The sequence below is a fragment of the Ovis canadensis genome, chromosome 6, assembly GCF_042477335.2.
Source record: "Ovis canadensis isolate MfBH-ARS-UI-01 breed Bighorn chromosome 6, ARS-UI_OviCan_v2, whole genome shotgun sequence".
In the NCBI taxonomy this organism is placed as follows: Eukaryota; Metazoa; Chordata; class Mammalia; order Artiodactyla; family Bovidae; genus Ovis; species Ovis canadensis.
Window position 1 is genome coordinate 119,842,352 of NC_091250.1, and position 16,785 is coordinate 119,859,136.

At 50.1% G+C, this 16,785-nt stretch overlaps 1 protein-coding gene across 1 annotated transcript in view; it reads left to right on the forward strand.

The window, feature by feature from the left end:
- C6H4orf50 (chromosome 6 C4orf50 homolog) overlaps positions 1-16,390 on the forward strand; it is a 77,467-nt gene extending 61,077 nt beyond the window's left edge. The window contains exons 9-12 of the mRNA XM_069594698.1: positions 731-913; positions 9,266-9,314; positions 10,949-11,070; positions 15,494-16,390. Coding sequence (XP_069450799.1) covers positions 731-913; positions 9,266-9,314; positions 10,949-11,070; positions 15,494-15,739 — 600 coding nt within the window. The 3' untranslated portion in view covers positions 15,740-16,390. The remainder of the gene's footprint in view (positions 1-730; positions 914-9,265; positions 9,315-10,948; positions 11,071-15,493) is intronic.
- The last annotated feature ends 395 nt before the right edge of the window (positions 16,391-16,785 follow it).

Below are 16,785 nucleotides of genomic sequence, written 5' to 3' on the forward strand. Positions count from 1 at the left end.
AGTTCTGGGGTGTCGAGGGTGGGGAGTGGGTCAGTGTGTCTGGAACACGAGGCATGAAAAAGAGGGTCATCGTTGTGTTGGGGCTGGAGAGGCATGGTTCGACCTTTCATGCGTGGGCACCTGCCTGGGCCGGCCGGTGTGCGTGCTTTGTCTTGTATCGTCTCCTTCTGTCTTGGCGTGGCAACAGTGCCCATTGTACAGATGAGCAAGTCACGGGATAGAGAGGAGCTTGGTCTCATAGCTGGCTGGTGGAGGGGCTGAAGACCCATCCAGAAGGCATCCAGAAGGGGATGGGCAGTAGTGTGGCCCGTTGTTTTCAAAGCTGCCTCTGGCTTCTGTGTGAAGGGAGGGATGGCCGAAAGGAGGCTGAGCTAAGACAGGGGTGTGTGTGTGTGTGTGTGTGTGTGTGTGTGTGTGTTAGTTGCTCAGTCGTGTCTGACTCTTTGTAACCCCGTGGACTGTAGCCCGCCAGGCTCTTCCGTCCATGGCATTCTCCCGGCAAGAATACTGGAGTGGGTTGCCATTCCCTTCTCCAGGGGATTTTCCAACCCAGCGATTGAACCTGGGTCTTCCCTATTGCAGGCAGACTCTTTACCAGCTGAGCCACCCGGAGTTTGAGGGAAGCAAAACCTGGAGCCAGTGCCCCGCCCCTCCTGCTCAGCCGCCCCATCCCCATAGGAGCCCGGCATCCATGGACCCACCAACTGTGTCTTCACTCCCACCCTTTCAGGCCAAGCTGGCTTCCCTGGTCCACAAGTGCTGGGAGAGGAACCACCTGATCACACACCTGCTTCAGGAGCTGCGCAGACACGGGGCGGACAACCATCTGCTCTCCCGGATGGTGCAGAACATGGTGAACGACGTGGCACTGGCCGAGTACACAGCCACCTTCCTGGCTCCCAGGGTCCCAGAGGTAGGGTCCCACAGACTGCCCTGCCCCTCTTCCTGTAGGGACTGTGGGCTCATGCACCTGCCTGTCCACCTCCTGACCTGCCCTGTCATCCACCTTCCCTGACCTCCCTCCTTCTGTCCGCTGACCTTGCCTGGAACATGGCTCCTCCGTGCCAGCGCCTTTGCTTAGGGCTGGCATACGGACGTGATCCAGTTATCCTTAACCTCAGAAAGTCTCATGACATGGTGCGGGAGACAGACGCAGAAACCGTGACTTTAATTCAGTGTCATACAAGTTCTGTCTCATCAGACATTTCTTTCATGGGTGCCCCAGGACCTTAGCACTTGCCGCTTCCTCTGGCAGGATTCCTGTCTGCCCTGCAGCCTCCCATCTGTCCTTTAGGGCCCAGTTCAGGTGTGGCCTTGCTCAGGAGCCGGCCTTGAATCCTACATGGCACGTGGGCACGACCGATGTGGCAAGTTAGAGGAATTTCCCCCTACTGTTAGAAGACTTTTATGAGCCTCTCTGTTGGGGCCAGAGCTACTCCCTAACCATTTCTGTCTCTCTAGTCCCAGGCACAGAAAAGCTGTTCAGGGACTAGCTGTTGAATGAATGAAGTCATGAACTAAATGAATGAGAATCTCCTCTTTCAGTGGTCGATGAAAGAGGAGACTGAGGCTCAGAGAGGTTGGGAGACTCACTCACATGCCAGCACACACACATACACACACTCGTCGGGCACACAACCCCATTCCTGGGGACCAGCTAGCAGCACCCCTACCAAACTAGCTCAGTTCCTGATTGTGCGAGGGGGAAATGCAGCTGCTGCTATGGATATAGCCGGCCCTGTTCTCCACCACTTCCCCGGGGCTCTGCAGTCAGAAGGGCCTGCTTTTGATAGTGTAGCCCTACGTCTGCATCTCCCTGATGGCCTTCCCAGCCCAGCCTCTGCAGGCCAATCCTCTCTGTCCGTTCCTTCCCCTACAGCCTTCAGGGTTTTAGGTGTCCTCTAATCCAAATTGCCACACAGCCATGTGAACACCAGGAGGCCAAGGGACCTGCTCAGGGCCACAGCAACTTGGTTCAGAGTCAGAATTTGAACCTAGAGCCCCTGACTCCCAGACCAGTGCTCATCCCTCTGCCTGAGGCTTTCAAGCTTCTTCAGAGGCAGAATAGGGGTGGAGAGAGAGGTTGGCATCTTGTTGAGGAGCCTGGCACAGTCCCCATGTCTCAGTTAAGGCAGGACTGAAAGCAGAGTTCCAAGAAAGCTGTTGGATGTGCCAGGGTTCTCCTGGGAGGGAGGCTGGCTGTGGGCTGAGAAGGCCTCATTGCAGTGAACCCTCCCACCCACCCAGGGGCTGTTCTGTCTGGCAGGCTCTGAAACTAGACCTGATTTGTTCACTGGGACCGGACAGACTGACTTACATTGACCAAATTCATAGAGTCTGAGGTATAAACCTGAACACTAACAATCATTTCTCACGCAAGATCAAGCTATGCACAGGCTGAAATATTGGATGGATGGAAAAACAATCAGCCCGTTCTCTCCCTGTAGTGAAGTTATCTGGAAAGTCCAGTTCATGGTTCATTGGTTCATTTATAAGTCAATCAGCATTTGTAGTCAGAAGGTCATTTGGGGGCCTGGAATGAAAACAGAGAGGGTTAGTGGTGTCATCAGCCTGAAGCGTTCATTTCCTGGAAGGATGTGCTTCTGGGCCTGGATAGGCCTCCCCAGGGGCCAGGATGTCTCCCCTGTGGATATTCTGAAAGGCCATGGCCAATCATAAACTTATACTCCCTCCTTTTCAGGTGACTTTGAATCTGCTGTGACCCATTTTGCATTATTTTACAAATCAGCTCACCAAATTCAGTTCAGTTCAGTTGTTCAGTCGTGTCTGACTCTTTGCAACCCCATGGACTGCAGCACGCCAGGCCTCCCTGTCCATCACCAACTCCCAGAGCTTACCCAAACTCATGTCCATCCTGTTGGTGATGCCATCCCACCATCTCATCCTCTGTCGTGCCCTTCTGCTCCCACCGTCAATCTTTCCCAGCATCATGGGCTTTTCCAGTGAGTCAGTTCTTCACATCAGGTGGCCAAAGTAGTGGAGCTTCAGCTTCAACATCAGTCCTTCCAATGAATATTCAGGACTGATTTCCTTTAGGATTAACTGATTGGATCTCTTTGCAGTCCAAGGGACTCTCAAGAGTCTTCTCAAACACCACAGTCCAAAAGCATCCGTCCAGTGCTCAGCTTTCTTTGTAGTCCAACTCTCACATCCATACATGACTACTGGAAAAACCATAGCCTTGACTAGACGGACCTTTGTTGGTAAAGTAATGTCTTTGCTTTTTAATCTGCTGTCTAGGTTGGTTATAGTTTTTCTTCTAAGGAGCAGGCATCTTTTAATTTCATGGCTGCAGCTCACCAAGAACACCCCCATTTTCTTGATCTGAGGAATAGCTTACTGTCCCCTCCACAAACCACAAAAGCCTCGCTCCGCCATTTCACTTCACAGATATTTATTGAGCACCTGTTGTCACGAGCTGAGCATGGTGCTGGGGTCTGGGGAGAAATGATGAATCAGGCCAAAATGTGCACACAGACAAGGAGAGAAATAATCATAAATTACAGCGAGTGTCAAAAAGGAAAAGATGGAGACTGCGTGTGTGCCTTAATTGCTCTGAGCCCTGCTTTGCTCATCTGTAAAATAGGAATATTACGTCCTACTTGGTAGAATGAACATGAAGAAGTTGGAGATAACTCATGAAACACCCTGTACAGGGATGTCCCACAGGTAGGAACTTGGTCCTCATGTGAGCAGTTGTCAAGGGGGTGGGCTCTGGCATCCAGGAGCCCTGGGTTCAGATTTTAGCTCTGCCACTGTCTTACTCTGTGGCCTTAGGAGGGAACACTGACATGTGTCACCACGGGGGCTTTATGTAACTGACTTAGGGAGTCCTCCTGTGTGGGAGGTGCTGTTATTATCATCCCCCACCTTTCCAGATGGGAAAACTGAGGCTCAAGAAGGTTATGCCCAAAGACACATGTCTACAAGCAGCTGTCTAGCTCAGCCTTTTGTGTGTTCAGTCATTTGCATAAGCAGAGCTGGGGTTTGAACCTGGCTGTGGGTTTCTGTGCAGGGCCACGGCAGGGTGGAAAGGCAGTGTGTATTGGGTGCGGTGTGGGCCTTTGGGGCATGTGGGCAGCAGCAGGGGTCTGGCACGTACAGGCCAGGCCCTCAGTGAGTCCATCCCTGTTGTCCCTGCAAGGCCGATCCTTGTGTGCAGATATTAATATGTGACCCCAGGGACTGTGGCCCACTGGGCCCCTCTGTCCATGATATTTCCCAGGCAAGCTGCTGGAGTGGGTAGCCATTCCTTTCTCCATGGGATCTTCCTGACCCAGAGTTTGAACTTGGGTCTCCTGCATTGCCGGCAGATTCTTTACCATCTGAGCCTCCAGGGAAGCCCTATATTAATATAACGCAGTGAAAAATAAACGTGATGTATTTAAGAAGCAAAAAGGGCTCCAGGCTGGCTGGAATGAGGGGGCTTCCGAGTGGAGAAGTTCTGAGAGGTTGGATAGGAGGTCACAGGCACCTGACTGGCCACAGGAGTGTTTGCACCCAGTTCTTCAATGAATGGGGAGCTGCCAAAGAGGTGCACAGTGACTGCTGTGCTTTGGGAGGATGATCCCAGCAGGCCTGTGGGCTGGACTGGGCTGCAGAGTCCCAGGCAGGCCATGGGCATGGCAGCCAGATGGCTCAGGCCGCAGATACCCAAGGCCCAGGCAGCCGAGCAGAGCCCTGGGGGTACAGAGACCCTTCGTGATGGTGGCAGCAGCTCCTCCCGCTGGCAGCTGGGCAGGAAGTGGGTTTTACTGGTGCTGATTTTCGTTTCAGAGAACACAGATGGAATTCCCAGTGGGGATATTGGGCTTGGGCTCAGAGCCCAGGAGGGCTGCCCGACTGGCTGGGGGGACACTTAACGGACTTGAGGAGGGGGGGCACGTGCCAGAGCCGAGAGGGCAGGTCCTGGGAGCCCTGCGCTCGGGAGTGGGCTCCCGTTAACCACAGCCTCCTGAGGGAAGGCAGGGTATGGGCTATGAGGGGGGCGTCCCATATGGACAGGCTGCTGTTCATTTATTCCTGGGAGTCAGTGATAATGGGAGACTCACAGAGCCTGCCCTGAGCCAGCACTTTCTGTGGTTTATTCACTTCATCCTCCCAACATCCCCCCTCGTCAAGGAGGAGACTGAGCCCCAGCATCAAAGCTGGTCAAGGTCACACCCAGGGGTGGCAGGCTGGGGTTCAGAGCTGGGGTCCATCTGAGCTCCACCCTTTCAGGAAGAGGGTGCTCCCCCCCCCGCCATAGCAGTGGCTCAGGGTCAGTGATCGCCTCCCATCAACTTCCTCCTCTCACCTTGGTTGGGTGGGTGATAGAAATTGAGCCTCAATGGGCTCAGGCCCCAGGCCCTTTTCTCGGGGCTGCATCTAAAGTGTCTTAGTCTGTTGGGCTCACTTAACAAAAATACCACAGACTGGGTGGCTTAAACAGCAAGCATCTTATTTCTCACAGTCCTGGAGACTGGAAGCTGGGGATCAGCCACATGGTGGGATTCTGGTGGGGGCTCTCTTCCTGGGGTGCAGACGGCTGCCTTCTCACTGTGTCGTCGCATGGTGGACAGAGAAGCCGGCTCTCTAGCATCTCTTCTATCAAGAACACTGGTTCCAGCCAGAGGACCCTGTCATCATGATCTGATCACCTCCCCAAGACCCCATCTCCAAATTCCCTCACTTGGGATTAAGATTTCAGCATGTGAGTTTTCAGGGGGACACAGACATTCAGGGCACAGGACAGCATGTGGGTGGGATGGGGGCGGCCAGCCCTGAGAGCTGCCATCTTCCTGACCTGCCTCATTGTCCAGGCTGCCACTGTCTCCAGGTCAGCCCTGCATCCGACCTGGTGCCCTTACCCAGCTCTGTAGGTTCTCTCGAGCGTTGGTCCTGAAGCAGGGAATCCCATGAGGCCAGATTGGCTGTCTTTCAGCTGGGAACACAGGGTGTTGGTACCTCCCTGGCTTCAGCTGAGATGGGAGTGCGAGGAGGGCAGATTCCTTCCATTCTTGGACTCTCAAATGGACATGGGGGTTCTCAGTCCCACCTCATCCTCAAACTGACTTGACTGGGCATGTCTCTGGGCACCTTCAAGGGGCCCCCTTAACTTTTTTCCTGACCCCGAGCCCCAGGACATCTCTTTTTTTCTGGATTTCACCAGGACCTAGGCTGTTGACATTCTCAAGCTAAGAAGGAAACACCATTTTTGTTACTTGTGCTCGGGTGTCATCCGCTTTTGAAGGTAGATGCCTGGGTGCCAAGGGGCGGTGGAGAAAGGGTGCCCTACGGCCCATGCCCAGCCTCCTGCAGGCTCCAGTGGGGGTGGGGTCAGCTCAGCAAACAGAAGATCCATCAGAGCACTAGATGTCTTAGCCCTGCCTGGCTCCCTGCTGTTTCTGGGACTTGAGGTTCCCTGGCCTCTCTATGAGCATGGAGTTTCCTTTGGCAGATAAAGAAACCCAGACCCTGAAGAATAGCCACCCTGTGGCCCAATGCTCACCCTTCACCTCCTGAAGTCACCTGCTTTTTTAGGCCTGGATAGCACAGGGTAGGGGTTGCTAATCTCTTGTAGGGCTCTGTGAGACCCCCCCTCAAATGCCCATCACGTTGCCATCACATAAAGATATTCACAGAGGATATAAGGTCAAGCAGAAATTGCTCCACTGAGGGTGGTCAGGGGCTTGGTGTACTAACACCAGAGGGTCATTGAGACCCCAGCCTTAAAAAGACACATGCAACCAGAGGAGGAAGCTGCTAATTCCACTTCCTCTTGCCCTGCTTTTTCCTCCATTCTCCACGTCCTGGAAACATCTTGCTCTCCTCTGGGCACTGGTCAACAAGATCTATATATGAGCCTTTGGAAATGGAATCTCATCTTGAAAGAAACAGCGAGACTGAGGGCCCTAAACTCCCTTAATTCATTAAATCAATGACCCTAAGACTGGGCCTCCAAGGATCCAGGCAATTAGTTTCTCTTCATCTGCTGCCTTTTATGGAGAATATCGCCCCAAAAAATTTACCTGGGGAGAGAGGCAGGGTAGTGGAGTGTGTAGGGTGAGGCTTTATCCGTCTGTTACTCTGCGTGGAACATTTAGTAGATGTTTATTCTTATTTGATTCTGACAAAACCCTGCAAGGGGCATTTTCATGGCTCCACTCTGCAGATGGAGAGGGCAAGACTCAGAGAATTCAACTCACTTGGCCAGGACCATGGAACCAGTAAGCGGCAGAGCCAGGTTCAACCTGAGGTTGCCTTGCTCCGTGCCTCTCCAGGCTGATGTGATAAACGAGAAGCAGGAGAAAGATCGATCTCTGATCACGTACTGAATGCAGTGCCTCTGGAAGTAGTTTAGTGCCTATGAGGCTACTCTGGACACAAAGGCAAGGACACCTGAAGAAATCTGTGTCTAATAAAACTAACTCCAAACCCAGGTGCAAGCAAAAGCATTCAATTGAAGCATAGCAGTGAGCAGAGAGAAGGAGTCTGATTTGGAAATATAATTCCTGGAGGAGGAAGCACACAAAACTAGGCTTTTAAGGATTTAGATGGATGGTGTGAAGGCCCTCTAGGCTGGGAGAACAGCATGTGCAAAGGCACTGGGGCGTGAAGGGTCATGGTCCTCGAAGACACAGAGTTTTAGGAGAGGTAAGTGGAGTGTTCTGAGGGCAGGAAATGCAGTGAGAGAACAGGCGCTGGGCCTGGTGCAGAGGGCTCCCAGTGAGCAGTGGTGTGATTGGATTAGTATCAGAAGATGGTAGGGCCATCATCCATGCCCTTGTATATTTGTCTCTGGATTAGTCAATCCATTTAGAGGAATAGTCAAAGAGCCCAGGTGTTCCAGTGCAGCATAGAGGGGCTGTGTGATAGGCAGGTGGCTGAACTCAGCCAAGTGGAGTCAGGGAAGATTTCATAGAGGTGGGGACACTTGGGTTAGTTATTGATGTATGCATACAAGTTCACCAGAGAATGAGAGCGCAGGATCCTCTGGGCAGGAAGGTGGCTGGTGCAGATACTTGGAGGACACAGTGGAAATGGGAGAAGGGAGCTATCACAGCTACACTGCACTCGGGGCCCCTTCCCCACTGGAAAACCCAGGAGGAAGCAAGATCTGGGCTGCTGGTCTGGAATCAACTGTAACCTGCCTTGAAGATCCAGCTGTTGCTCTTGTTGGACCCATTGGGAGCTGCCAGGCTGACCAGCTGAGTTCCTATTGCCACTTCAGCTCTTCCAGAGCCTGTGCACTTGTGGGGAAGAGGAGGACAGTTGGTCCATGGAGTGGTGCAGGGACTTGGGTCCAGCCTGACCTGGATTCCTGGGTACTGAGTCAGGGGTCACAGGAGCAGCTCAGTGATCAGCTCTCACAAGGGGCCAGAAGGACCTTCATGCAGAGAGAGTATTTCTCCTGGAGACTCTGTTGTGTGGCTGCCCTCCTCGCCCTGCCCTGCTCCCTGGCCTTTTTTGTTGTTGGCCAGTTGCCAAGTCATGTCCAACTCTTTGTGACCCCATGGACTGCAGCACGCCAGGCCTCCCTGTCCCTCATCATCTCCCGGACTTTGCCCAGGTTCATGTCCATTGCAATGGGGATGCCATCCAATCAAGTCATCCTATGTCACCCTCTTCTCCCTCTGCCTTCCATCTTTCCCAGCATTAGGGTCTTTTTCAGTGAGTCAGCTCTTCTCATCAAATGGCCAAAATATTGCAGCTTAAGCTTCAGCATCAGTCCTTCCAATGAGTATTCAGGGTTGATTTCCTTTAGGATTGACTGGTTTGATCTCCTTGCAGTCCAAAGGACTCTCAAGAGTCTTCTCCAACACCACAGTTCAAAAGCATCAATTCTTTGGTGCTCAGCCTTCGTTATGGTCCAACTCTCACATCTGGAAAGACCATAGACCTTTGAGTATACAGACGTGAGTCAACAAAGTGATATATTTGCTTTGTAACACATTGTCTATGTTTGTAACTGCTTTTAAAACCTATTCATCAGTCTCCACTTGGAGATTCAGTTTGAATAAAGGAAATAGAAGCTTTCCTTACACCTGTATCGTTGGGAGCAAATCCTTGGATTCCCCTGGGGGTCCTGGGCAGAGGAGGAAGGGGGCCCTGCCTACATGTTAGCACACATGGGAAACTGGATCCGGCTATAGGATGCACTTTCTGCAGGGGCCAGGGGCTGCTCTTTCCAGTTGTAGTCAAGTATGGAAGGCTTTTCCTCCCATGTCATGCAGAGTAACTGCTGGGATGTCTTTTCTTCCAGACAAGCCACCACCTGGACATCGAGTCTGAGATGACGGCATTTGTCAGAGGTCAGTGCGATTTTCAGTTAGGAAGAGTCTGCATACTCAGACCATTCCAGGCCAGCAAGACAATCTGACAGGTGGGCCAGGGTGGGGAAACACCCACGGCCAAGTGCAGATGACTAAAGGAAACCAGAGCCTGCTGTCTTGCACTCTCTCTCCTGCTTGGCTCTGCCTTTTCATTTCACTCTTAAGGAGGACATGTTAGAAAAATACCGCCATACCCAAATGGCCAAATTCTGCAGCCCTGTAGTTTCACTCCTGGAAATTCATCCTGAGTAAATAATTCTATGTGTGGAAAAGCTCAGTGGACAGGCATATACATGCCAGGTTATTTATAACAGTGAAAAACTATTCAGGAAAACTCCAGTATTATTAATTAACTCTTATTTATTAACTATGAGGGGCTTCCCTGGTGGCTCTGTGGTAAAAGAATCCACCTGCAATGCAGGAGACCCAGGTTCGATTCCTGGGTCAGGAAGATCTCCTGGAGAAGGGACTGGCAACCCACTCCAGTATTCTCGCCTGAGAAATTCCATGGACAGAGGAGCCTGATGGGCTACAGACAGTGGGGTCACAAAGAGTCAGACACGACTGAGTGAACATATACACCACTGATAAAACTGTAGATGAATATCTGTGAGTGACTGGCAGCTTAGGCTAGAAGATAAACTAAAATGCCAACAATGGTTACTTAGATGGTAACATGGGTGGGATTTTGTTGTTCTATTATTATTAAAAAGAAAAGAATTTCCCTGAGCCTTAGCTTACTAGTGCAGTGGACTGTCAGCCCTGGGGGACGGGGCTTCCTGAGGGTGTATTTAGGGTTATTTTGTTTTAAGATGCTCAATATAAAAGTGAAGAAAGTATGGATAATGTTACCTTTAGGCAACTGAGCTGCTCTTGATAACTGCTTGCTTAGAGATTCTTATTACTAGATTCTGTTCTTACCAGCTATGTGATCTTGGATGAGTTAATTAACCTCTCTGAGCCTGGGACCCTTATCTTTAAAAGGAGGATAACGTGATCTTTTTCAGATGTGTTAGTGCCTGGTATGTTGCACGGTGCCAACAAATAGGAAGAGAGACCTGGCTTCAGTTTTCAGCTGCTCAGGATGGACCTCCCCTTCTGCCAACCTCTGTCTGGGTTGGCATCTGTTTTCACAGTTGGAGGCACATCAATTCTAGCTGGTCCTGCTTCTGCCACTAGTTTGTGCAAGTCTCCTCCTTTATCTGGGCTCAGCTTCTTCATCCTTGAAAGAAAGAAGTGTACCAGATTGATGAAGTTACTTATTCACTCAGCATTTCCAAAAGGCTGCTGCATGCCAGACCCCTATCAGTGTTGTAGGGTTTACAAAGATGAGCTGGCTTGCAGAGGTGGTGGTCCTTGTGCTGAAGGAGCTTATAGCCAGATAGTAGACGGTGAAGCAGGCAGGCAGTTTTCGAGGATACCCGAAGACCATGGCAGTACCATCAGAGGGGTGTGGGTGTGGCACTCATAGAGTTCAAAAGCACCCTTTAGAAGAGGGACTTTGTCATGGGGTGAAGGATCTGGGAATGAAAGAGAATGAAAAGGCTCAGAGACTTGCTAGTTTTTAGAATAGATTTCTGGATTGAGGTTTGTGTGGGCATATCCTCTTCTAGTTCAGAAATGCCTCCTGAATCCCCAAATGGACAGTGTCCTGCAGAGACCTTTGCATTCAGAGTCCTGGCCTATTCCTGAGGCTGAGTGGCCAGCATGGACAGCTCAACTGGATTATTTGAAGGTGAGAAGACATCAGTCAATTAATTTTTTTTAAAAAAATATTGATTTATTTTTCAGTTACTTCGGGTCTTAGCTGCAGCATGCAGGATCTTTCATTGCAGCACGCAGGCTTCTCTGTAGTTGTGGTAAGCGGGCTCCAGAGAGCACAGGGTCAGTGTTTGTGGCACACCATCTTAGTTGCCCAGCATCACGTGGACTCGTAATTTTCCAGCCGGGGATTGAACCCATGTCCCCTGCATTGGAAGGCAGATTCTTAACCACTGGACCACCAGGGAAGTCCCAGTCACTTAATTTCTTAAATAAACAGTTTTATTGAAGATATAGGCTTCCCTGGTGGCTCAGAGGTAATGCACATACAGAAGAGGGTACAACTCAGAAGTGTACAGCTCAGTGAATTGCTGTGAAGCAATTTATGCTCATAAAGCCATCACCAGGTCAAGAACTAGAAAGTGACCACAAAACACCCCCCTGCCCTCCCCCCGGCCCCAGTTTCCCTTATGTGTGCGCTTAGTTGCTCAGTCATGTCTGACTCTTTGCAACCCCATGGACTGTAGCCCTCCAGACTCCTCTGTCCATGGGATTCTCCAGGCAAGAGTACTGGTATGTGTTGCCGTGCCCTCCTCCAGGGGATCTTTCCAACCCAGAGATCAAACCCAGGTCTCCCACATTACAGGCAGATTCTTTACCATCTGAGCCACCAGGGAAGCCCAAGAACACTGTGAGTAGCTTGTCCCTCCTCCAGGGGGTCTTCCCAACCCAGGAATCAAACCAGGGTCTCCTGCATTGCAGGTGGATTCTTTACCAGCTGAGCTGCCAGGTTTCCCTTATAGTCTCTTTTTATTCTGTTTTTTAATTTTATCTTTTGTTCTGTGTCTGGTTATTTTTGTGTGTTCTGTGTCTGGTTATTTTTCATTGAGTGCTAGACATCATGTGTGAAAAAATGTGAAGGCATATTTTGAGAATCTGTTTGATAGTATCTTCATCCAGACAGGGCTTTTTCCATTCTTCACACCAGAACTGATTCAGGGATGAGTTTCATACTTATAAGATTTGTTTGTTTCTTGGTCACTTTCATTCATAGGGCCCAGCCTTTCAGGATTCTAAGCAAAAGCCTGTAATGTTTATCAGTGGCCTTCCCCTAGCCCCTGCCCACCCCATGAGGCTGTCAAAAGCTCTGCTTAGCTTTCTATTAATACTTCTTAGCTGCCACCACCACACACAGGCTCCCCCTTCACTTGAAGGGGAAATACAACCTTCAAATGTGGGCCAGCTACACTTGGTTTCTCTCCTGTCTTGAATTTTAGTCCCATGGATCCTTACGGTCTTTGGGGCTCTCAGATGCTTTCAAGTGGATCTTTCGTTACATTTTGTCCAGCTTTCCTAGTTGCATTTACTCAAGGTTTGGTCCAGAATGTCCAAACCAGAGTCAGGGCTTCCTGGGTGGCACTAGTTAGTAGTAAAGAACCTGCCTGCCAGTGCAGGAGACTTAAGAAACCCAGGTTCGATCCCTGGGTCAAGAAGGTCCCTGGAGGAGGGTGTGGCAACCCACTGCAGTATTCTTGCCTGGAGGATACCATGGACAGAGGAGCCTGATGGGCTACAGTCCTTGGGGTCCCGAAGAGTCAGACGTGACTGAAGCTGACTTAGTAGCACGCAGTCGGAGCCAGAGCAGCACTCTGTTTTCCCAGAGAAAACCTATTTTACTTATGAGATTTGAAGCCTGACAGGTCTGAGTTCAAATCTCAGTTGTAATTCAGTGTGACATTGGGCAGATTACTTACTGTGTCTGTAAAATGGGGATAATGACGCCTACTGTTGATATGAGGATAGAATCAGATAAGCAGAGTTGAATATGTGTCTGGAATATAAGAGATGCTCGAGAAAAAAGAATAGCAACCATTACTTAGGAGGAAACTGATCTTATTCTGAGCATTTTATTTCAACCTATGATTATTGTTTTTTTTCCTGTGGCTTCTCTCCTGCCTTCATGCTATATTAATTTTTTTAATCTAACAAATGGAGCCAATATTTACCTCTCAGGGTCTCTGGGGAAATTCAATGAAATCACGCACATAATGCAATTACCATACTGCCTGACGCAGGAGGTGTTCAATAAGTGACAGCTGTGTTATTGACTGACCTTAAAATTTGTTTGTTTGTTTGTTTTTTCCTGATGACGTTCATTTTGAATTACTTGTCAACAGGCTTATTATCTAATAGTGAGAACATCTTTCCAGCTCTGATCTTTTTCTAGGAAAATTACACCTGACTTTTGATCGTAGACCTACCTTATCACAAGCAGGTAGAAGACATTTTAGGCAAAAGGAATGATAACTGCAAAGACAGAGGGGAGAGCAATCCTAAAGCACTGGGGGACTGGCAAGAAATTAAACGAGGCTGAAGCCTGAAGGAGAGGGGAGTCTAGGAGATCGTAATGATGCTGTTGATGAGAACAGCCATGAGAAAGAGCCCCGGCCCCTATTTCTCTTTTTAACATTTATGTCTTTATTGTTCCTTTATTTTTGGCTGTGCTGGGTCTTCGTGGCTGCACTCGAGCTTTCTCTAGCTGTGGCGAGCGGGAGCTACTCTCTAATTGCAGTGTGTCGGCTTCTCATTGCAGAGCATGGGTGTTTCAGTGTTTGCAGTTGTGGCCCATAGAGCTCTAGAGCATGGGCTCAGTAGTTGTGGTTCACAGGCTTAGTTGCCCCATGGCATGTGGAATCTTCCCGAACCAGGGATCAAATTCATGTCCCCTGCACTGGTAGGCAAATGCTTGACCGCTGGAACCCCAGGGAAGTCCTGCCTTCATTTCTTGACTGCATACTCTGTGCAGTACATCAGCTTATCCAGTACTCACTGCTGCTGCTGCTGCTGCTGCTAAGTCGCTTCAGTCGTGTCCGACTCTGTGTGACCCCATAGACGGCAGCCCACCAGACTCCCCCATCCCTGGGATTCACCAGGCAAGAACACTGGAATGGGTTGCCATTTCCTTCTCCAATGCATCAAAGTGGAAAGTGAAAGGGAAGTCGCTCAGTCATGTCCGACTCTTAGCGACCCCATGGACTGCAGCCCACCAGGCTCCTCCGTCCATGGGAATTTCCAGGCAAGAGTATTGGAGTGGGGTGCCATTGCCTTCTCCCCGGTACTCACTATAAACCCACAAAACAGATCAACATTTGCTCCCCTTCATCTGCGAGTAAAGGTGTGGCACAGAGAGGATAACTAGCCAGGTCACACAGCTGGAGAGCTGGGGTTCCCGCCCGGGCAGCCCGGCTCGCGAGCTGGTGCTCCAGTCATCATGCGTCCAGATTGTGCTGGGCCTTCATTAGGGGGGTTGAAAGTTGTCCCTCCTGCCCTCGTTAAGGTTACAGTCTAGAGTTCAATGTGAGAAAACACCGTCCAATGTCTGCAGTCAGTGATATTGGGCAGAAACCGATAGCCAAGCTTTTGAGGAAAGAGTTGGAGCATAAATCGAATGAATGAACCAACCCAGGCGCATCTTAATACTCTTAGGGTTCCAGGTTTCCCAGGTGTTCCTCAACCTTCCTCAGAGTTCTTGCCATACCATAGAAGGCCGCTGGATAATCTCCTTTACTGGAATGATCTCAAGGCCATAGGATAGTTTATTGCGAAATGACAGAATGGTTGATGTAAATATCTTTGTTCAATACTGTACATAGTACCAAGCCCATAGGAGGCCTTGTTGAGTGGATTTGGAAAAAGAATGAGGCAGTGGGAGGGGGCTGTTGGGTGATTTCTCTCGAAGGTCATGCTCACACCTCGTCCATCCCCAGCATTGCATTTCGCCCGCAGCCTTGGTTCTGTTCAGTTGTAACAGGCATTGAGCAGAGCTCTCTGCCCTGCAGAAAAATAGATTGCCAGCCGTCTCTCTGGGCCAGCTTTGGGTAAGAGCTTCCCATAGTGAAAATGAACTCTAAATGACACCAGGGGATTAATGACCTAGAAGCAAAACGGGGTCATTTTTTGAAGGGCAGTAACTAAATTTGTCACATGTCACAATTATTTTATGGTTGAGCTTAAAGGAAAAAACAAAAAAGGGGAAGAAGGAGGTTGGCATCCAGTGGACACTGGCTTCCTTGTAATGAGAAGGTCACCATCTCTTGTCACTGTGAACCACACACAAAATTTACAGAGGACATCACTACAGAGATACCAGTGACGGTCTTCCCAGGACTTTAGAGGATCCGGGGTTTGAGCCTTCCCCACCCCCATCTCCGCTTCCATCCATAACTCAGTGCTGATGGCGTGTGCCTTGCTGAAATGTAATAGAAGCTTCCAGGCACAGAAAGTGCTCAATAAATGTTCATTACCATTGCCATCTCTTCCTTGGATAAAATGTGGGGTCAGAGGGGCTTTTACGAACATTAGAATCAGAAACCATTTCATTGTGCTCTTGCCTCCAGCTTCCCCTGCCCTTGGGGCTGATGGCCCATCCTGAAATATGCCAGGCTTCCGTCACCATGGAACCAGGGCTCCCTGTGCAGTGTCTGCAAGAAAAAGCCAGAACGTCCTGTCCAGGCCTCCAGTCTGATGACCTCCTGCCGTCTCCCGAGCTCCTGAGCCCTGCACAGATCCTGGCTTTGGACCAAGAGCTTCAGCAGAGCTTCAGCAGCACTTCCCAGGTCAATAAATCACCACTGGAGTTATAAATAGAACTGGACTGTGCACTCTCTGGGGGCCATTTCCTCCACACCATAAATAATTTGAAGCAGAACTTTCAGAGAACATTTTAAGAAATTGGTAGCAATCAAACCCCTCATTCTGTAGCAAGTGGCTTTGCCTGTGGCTTAAGGAGCTGTGGTGATTGTCAGAGCTCAGGAGATACACTGGACTTGCAAATTCTTAGGAGCGCAGCTTTGCAAACATCCAGGCAGCAAAGGGAGTATCGACTGTTCCCAAACCTACTAAGTGGCCGGCCCAGTGGCTCTCCACTGGGTGTGATCCTCATCCCCCACCCCCACCCCCAGGGCAAAATTTGACAATGTCAGTATTTTTGTTGTCACAACTGGGAAGCTGCTGCTGGCATCTAGCAAGTAGAAGTCAGAGATGCTGCTCACCATCCTCCAGTGCCTGGGATAGCCTCCTAAAACAAAAAAAGTCATCCCCCCCAGGTGTCAGCAGTGCCGGGTTGGGAGGTTCTGACCTGATCTAATAGCTCCTAACCTTGTCAGCTGTTTGGTTACGTTCCTGACTGAGGCCCCTCCCCACGTTTTAAAAGATTTTTGTCTACCAAAGGAGATGCTTGATTGAAATCAATATCTCTTTTACATTTTCGAACATTAAAACCACTTAGAACTTTCTGATAAGTCCATTCATTCAACAGACATTTGTGGAATCCAGCGTATGCCAGGCAATAAGATATGAGGGAGAAGGAAGTGAGGTCACGTTGGTCCCTGCCCTGGGGGCTCACAGGGCGACAGAGAAATGCAGGTGTAAACAGTTCACCATGCACTCATGGTTAAGTGTGCCCTGGGACATGAGACAAAGGCAAGGGCTAGTTCTGCCTGGCTTGGGGGAATGGGAAGTCATTCAGGAAGGATGGCTGAGCAGAGTCCCTAAGCCCAACGAGGTACTGAATACATGGGTGAGGTGGGGAAGGGTCTTACAGTCAGAGGGAACAGCAGGGGCCAAAGTCTGAGGCATGAAACTTCTCAGTGTGCAACCAGAGGGGAAACAGGTAGGGCAGTCCCTTGCC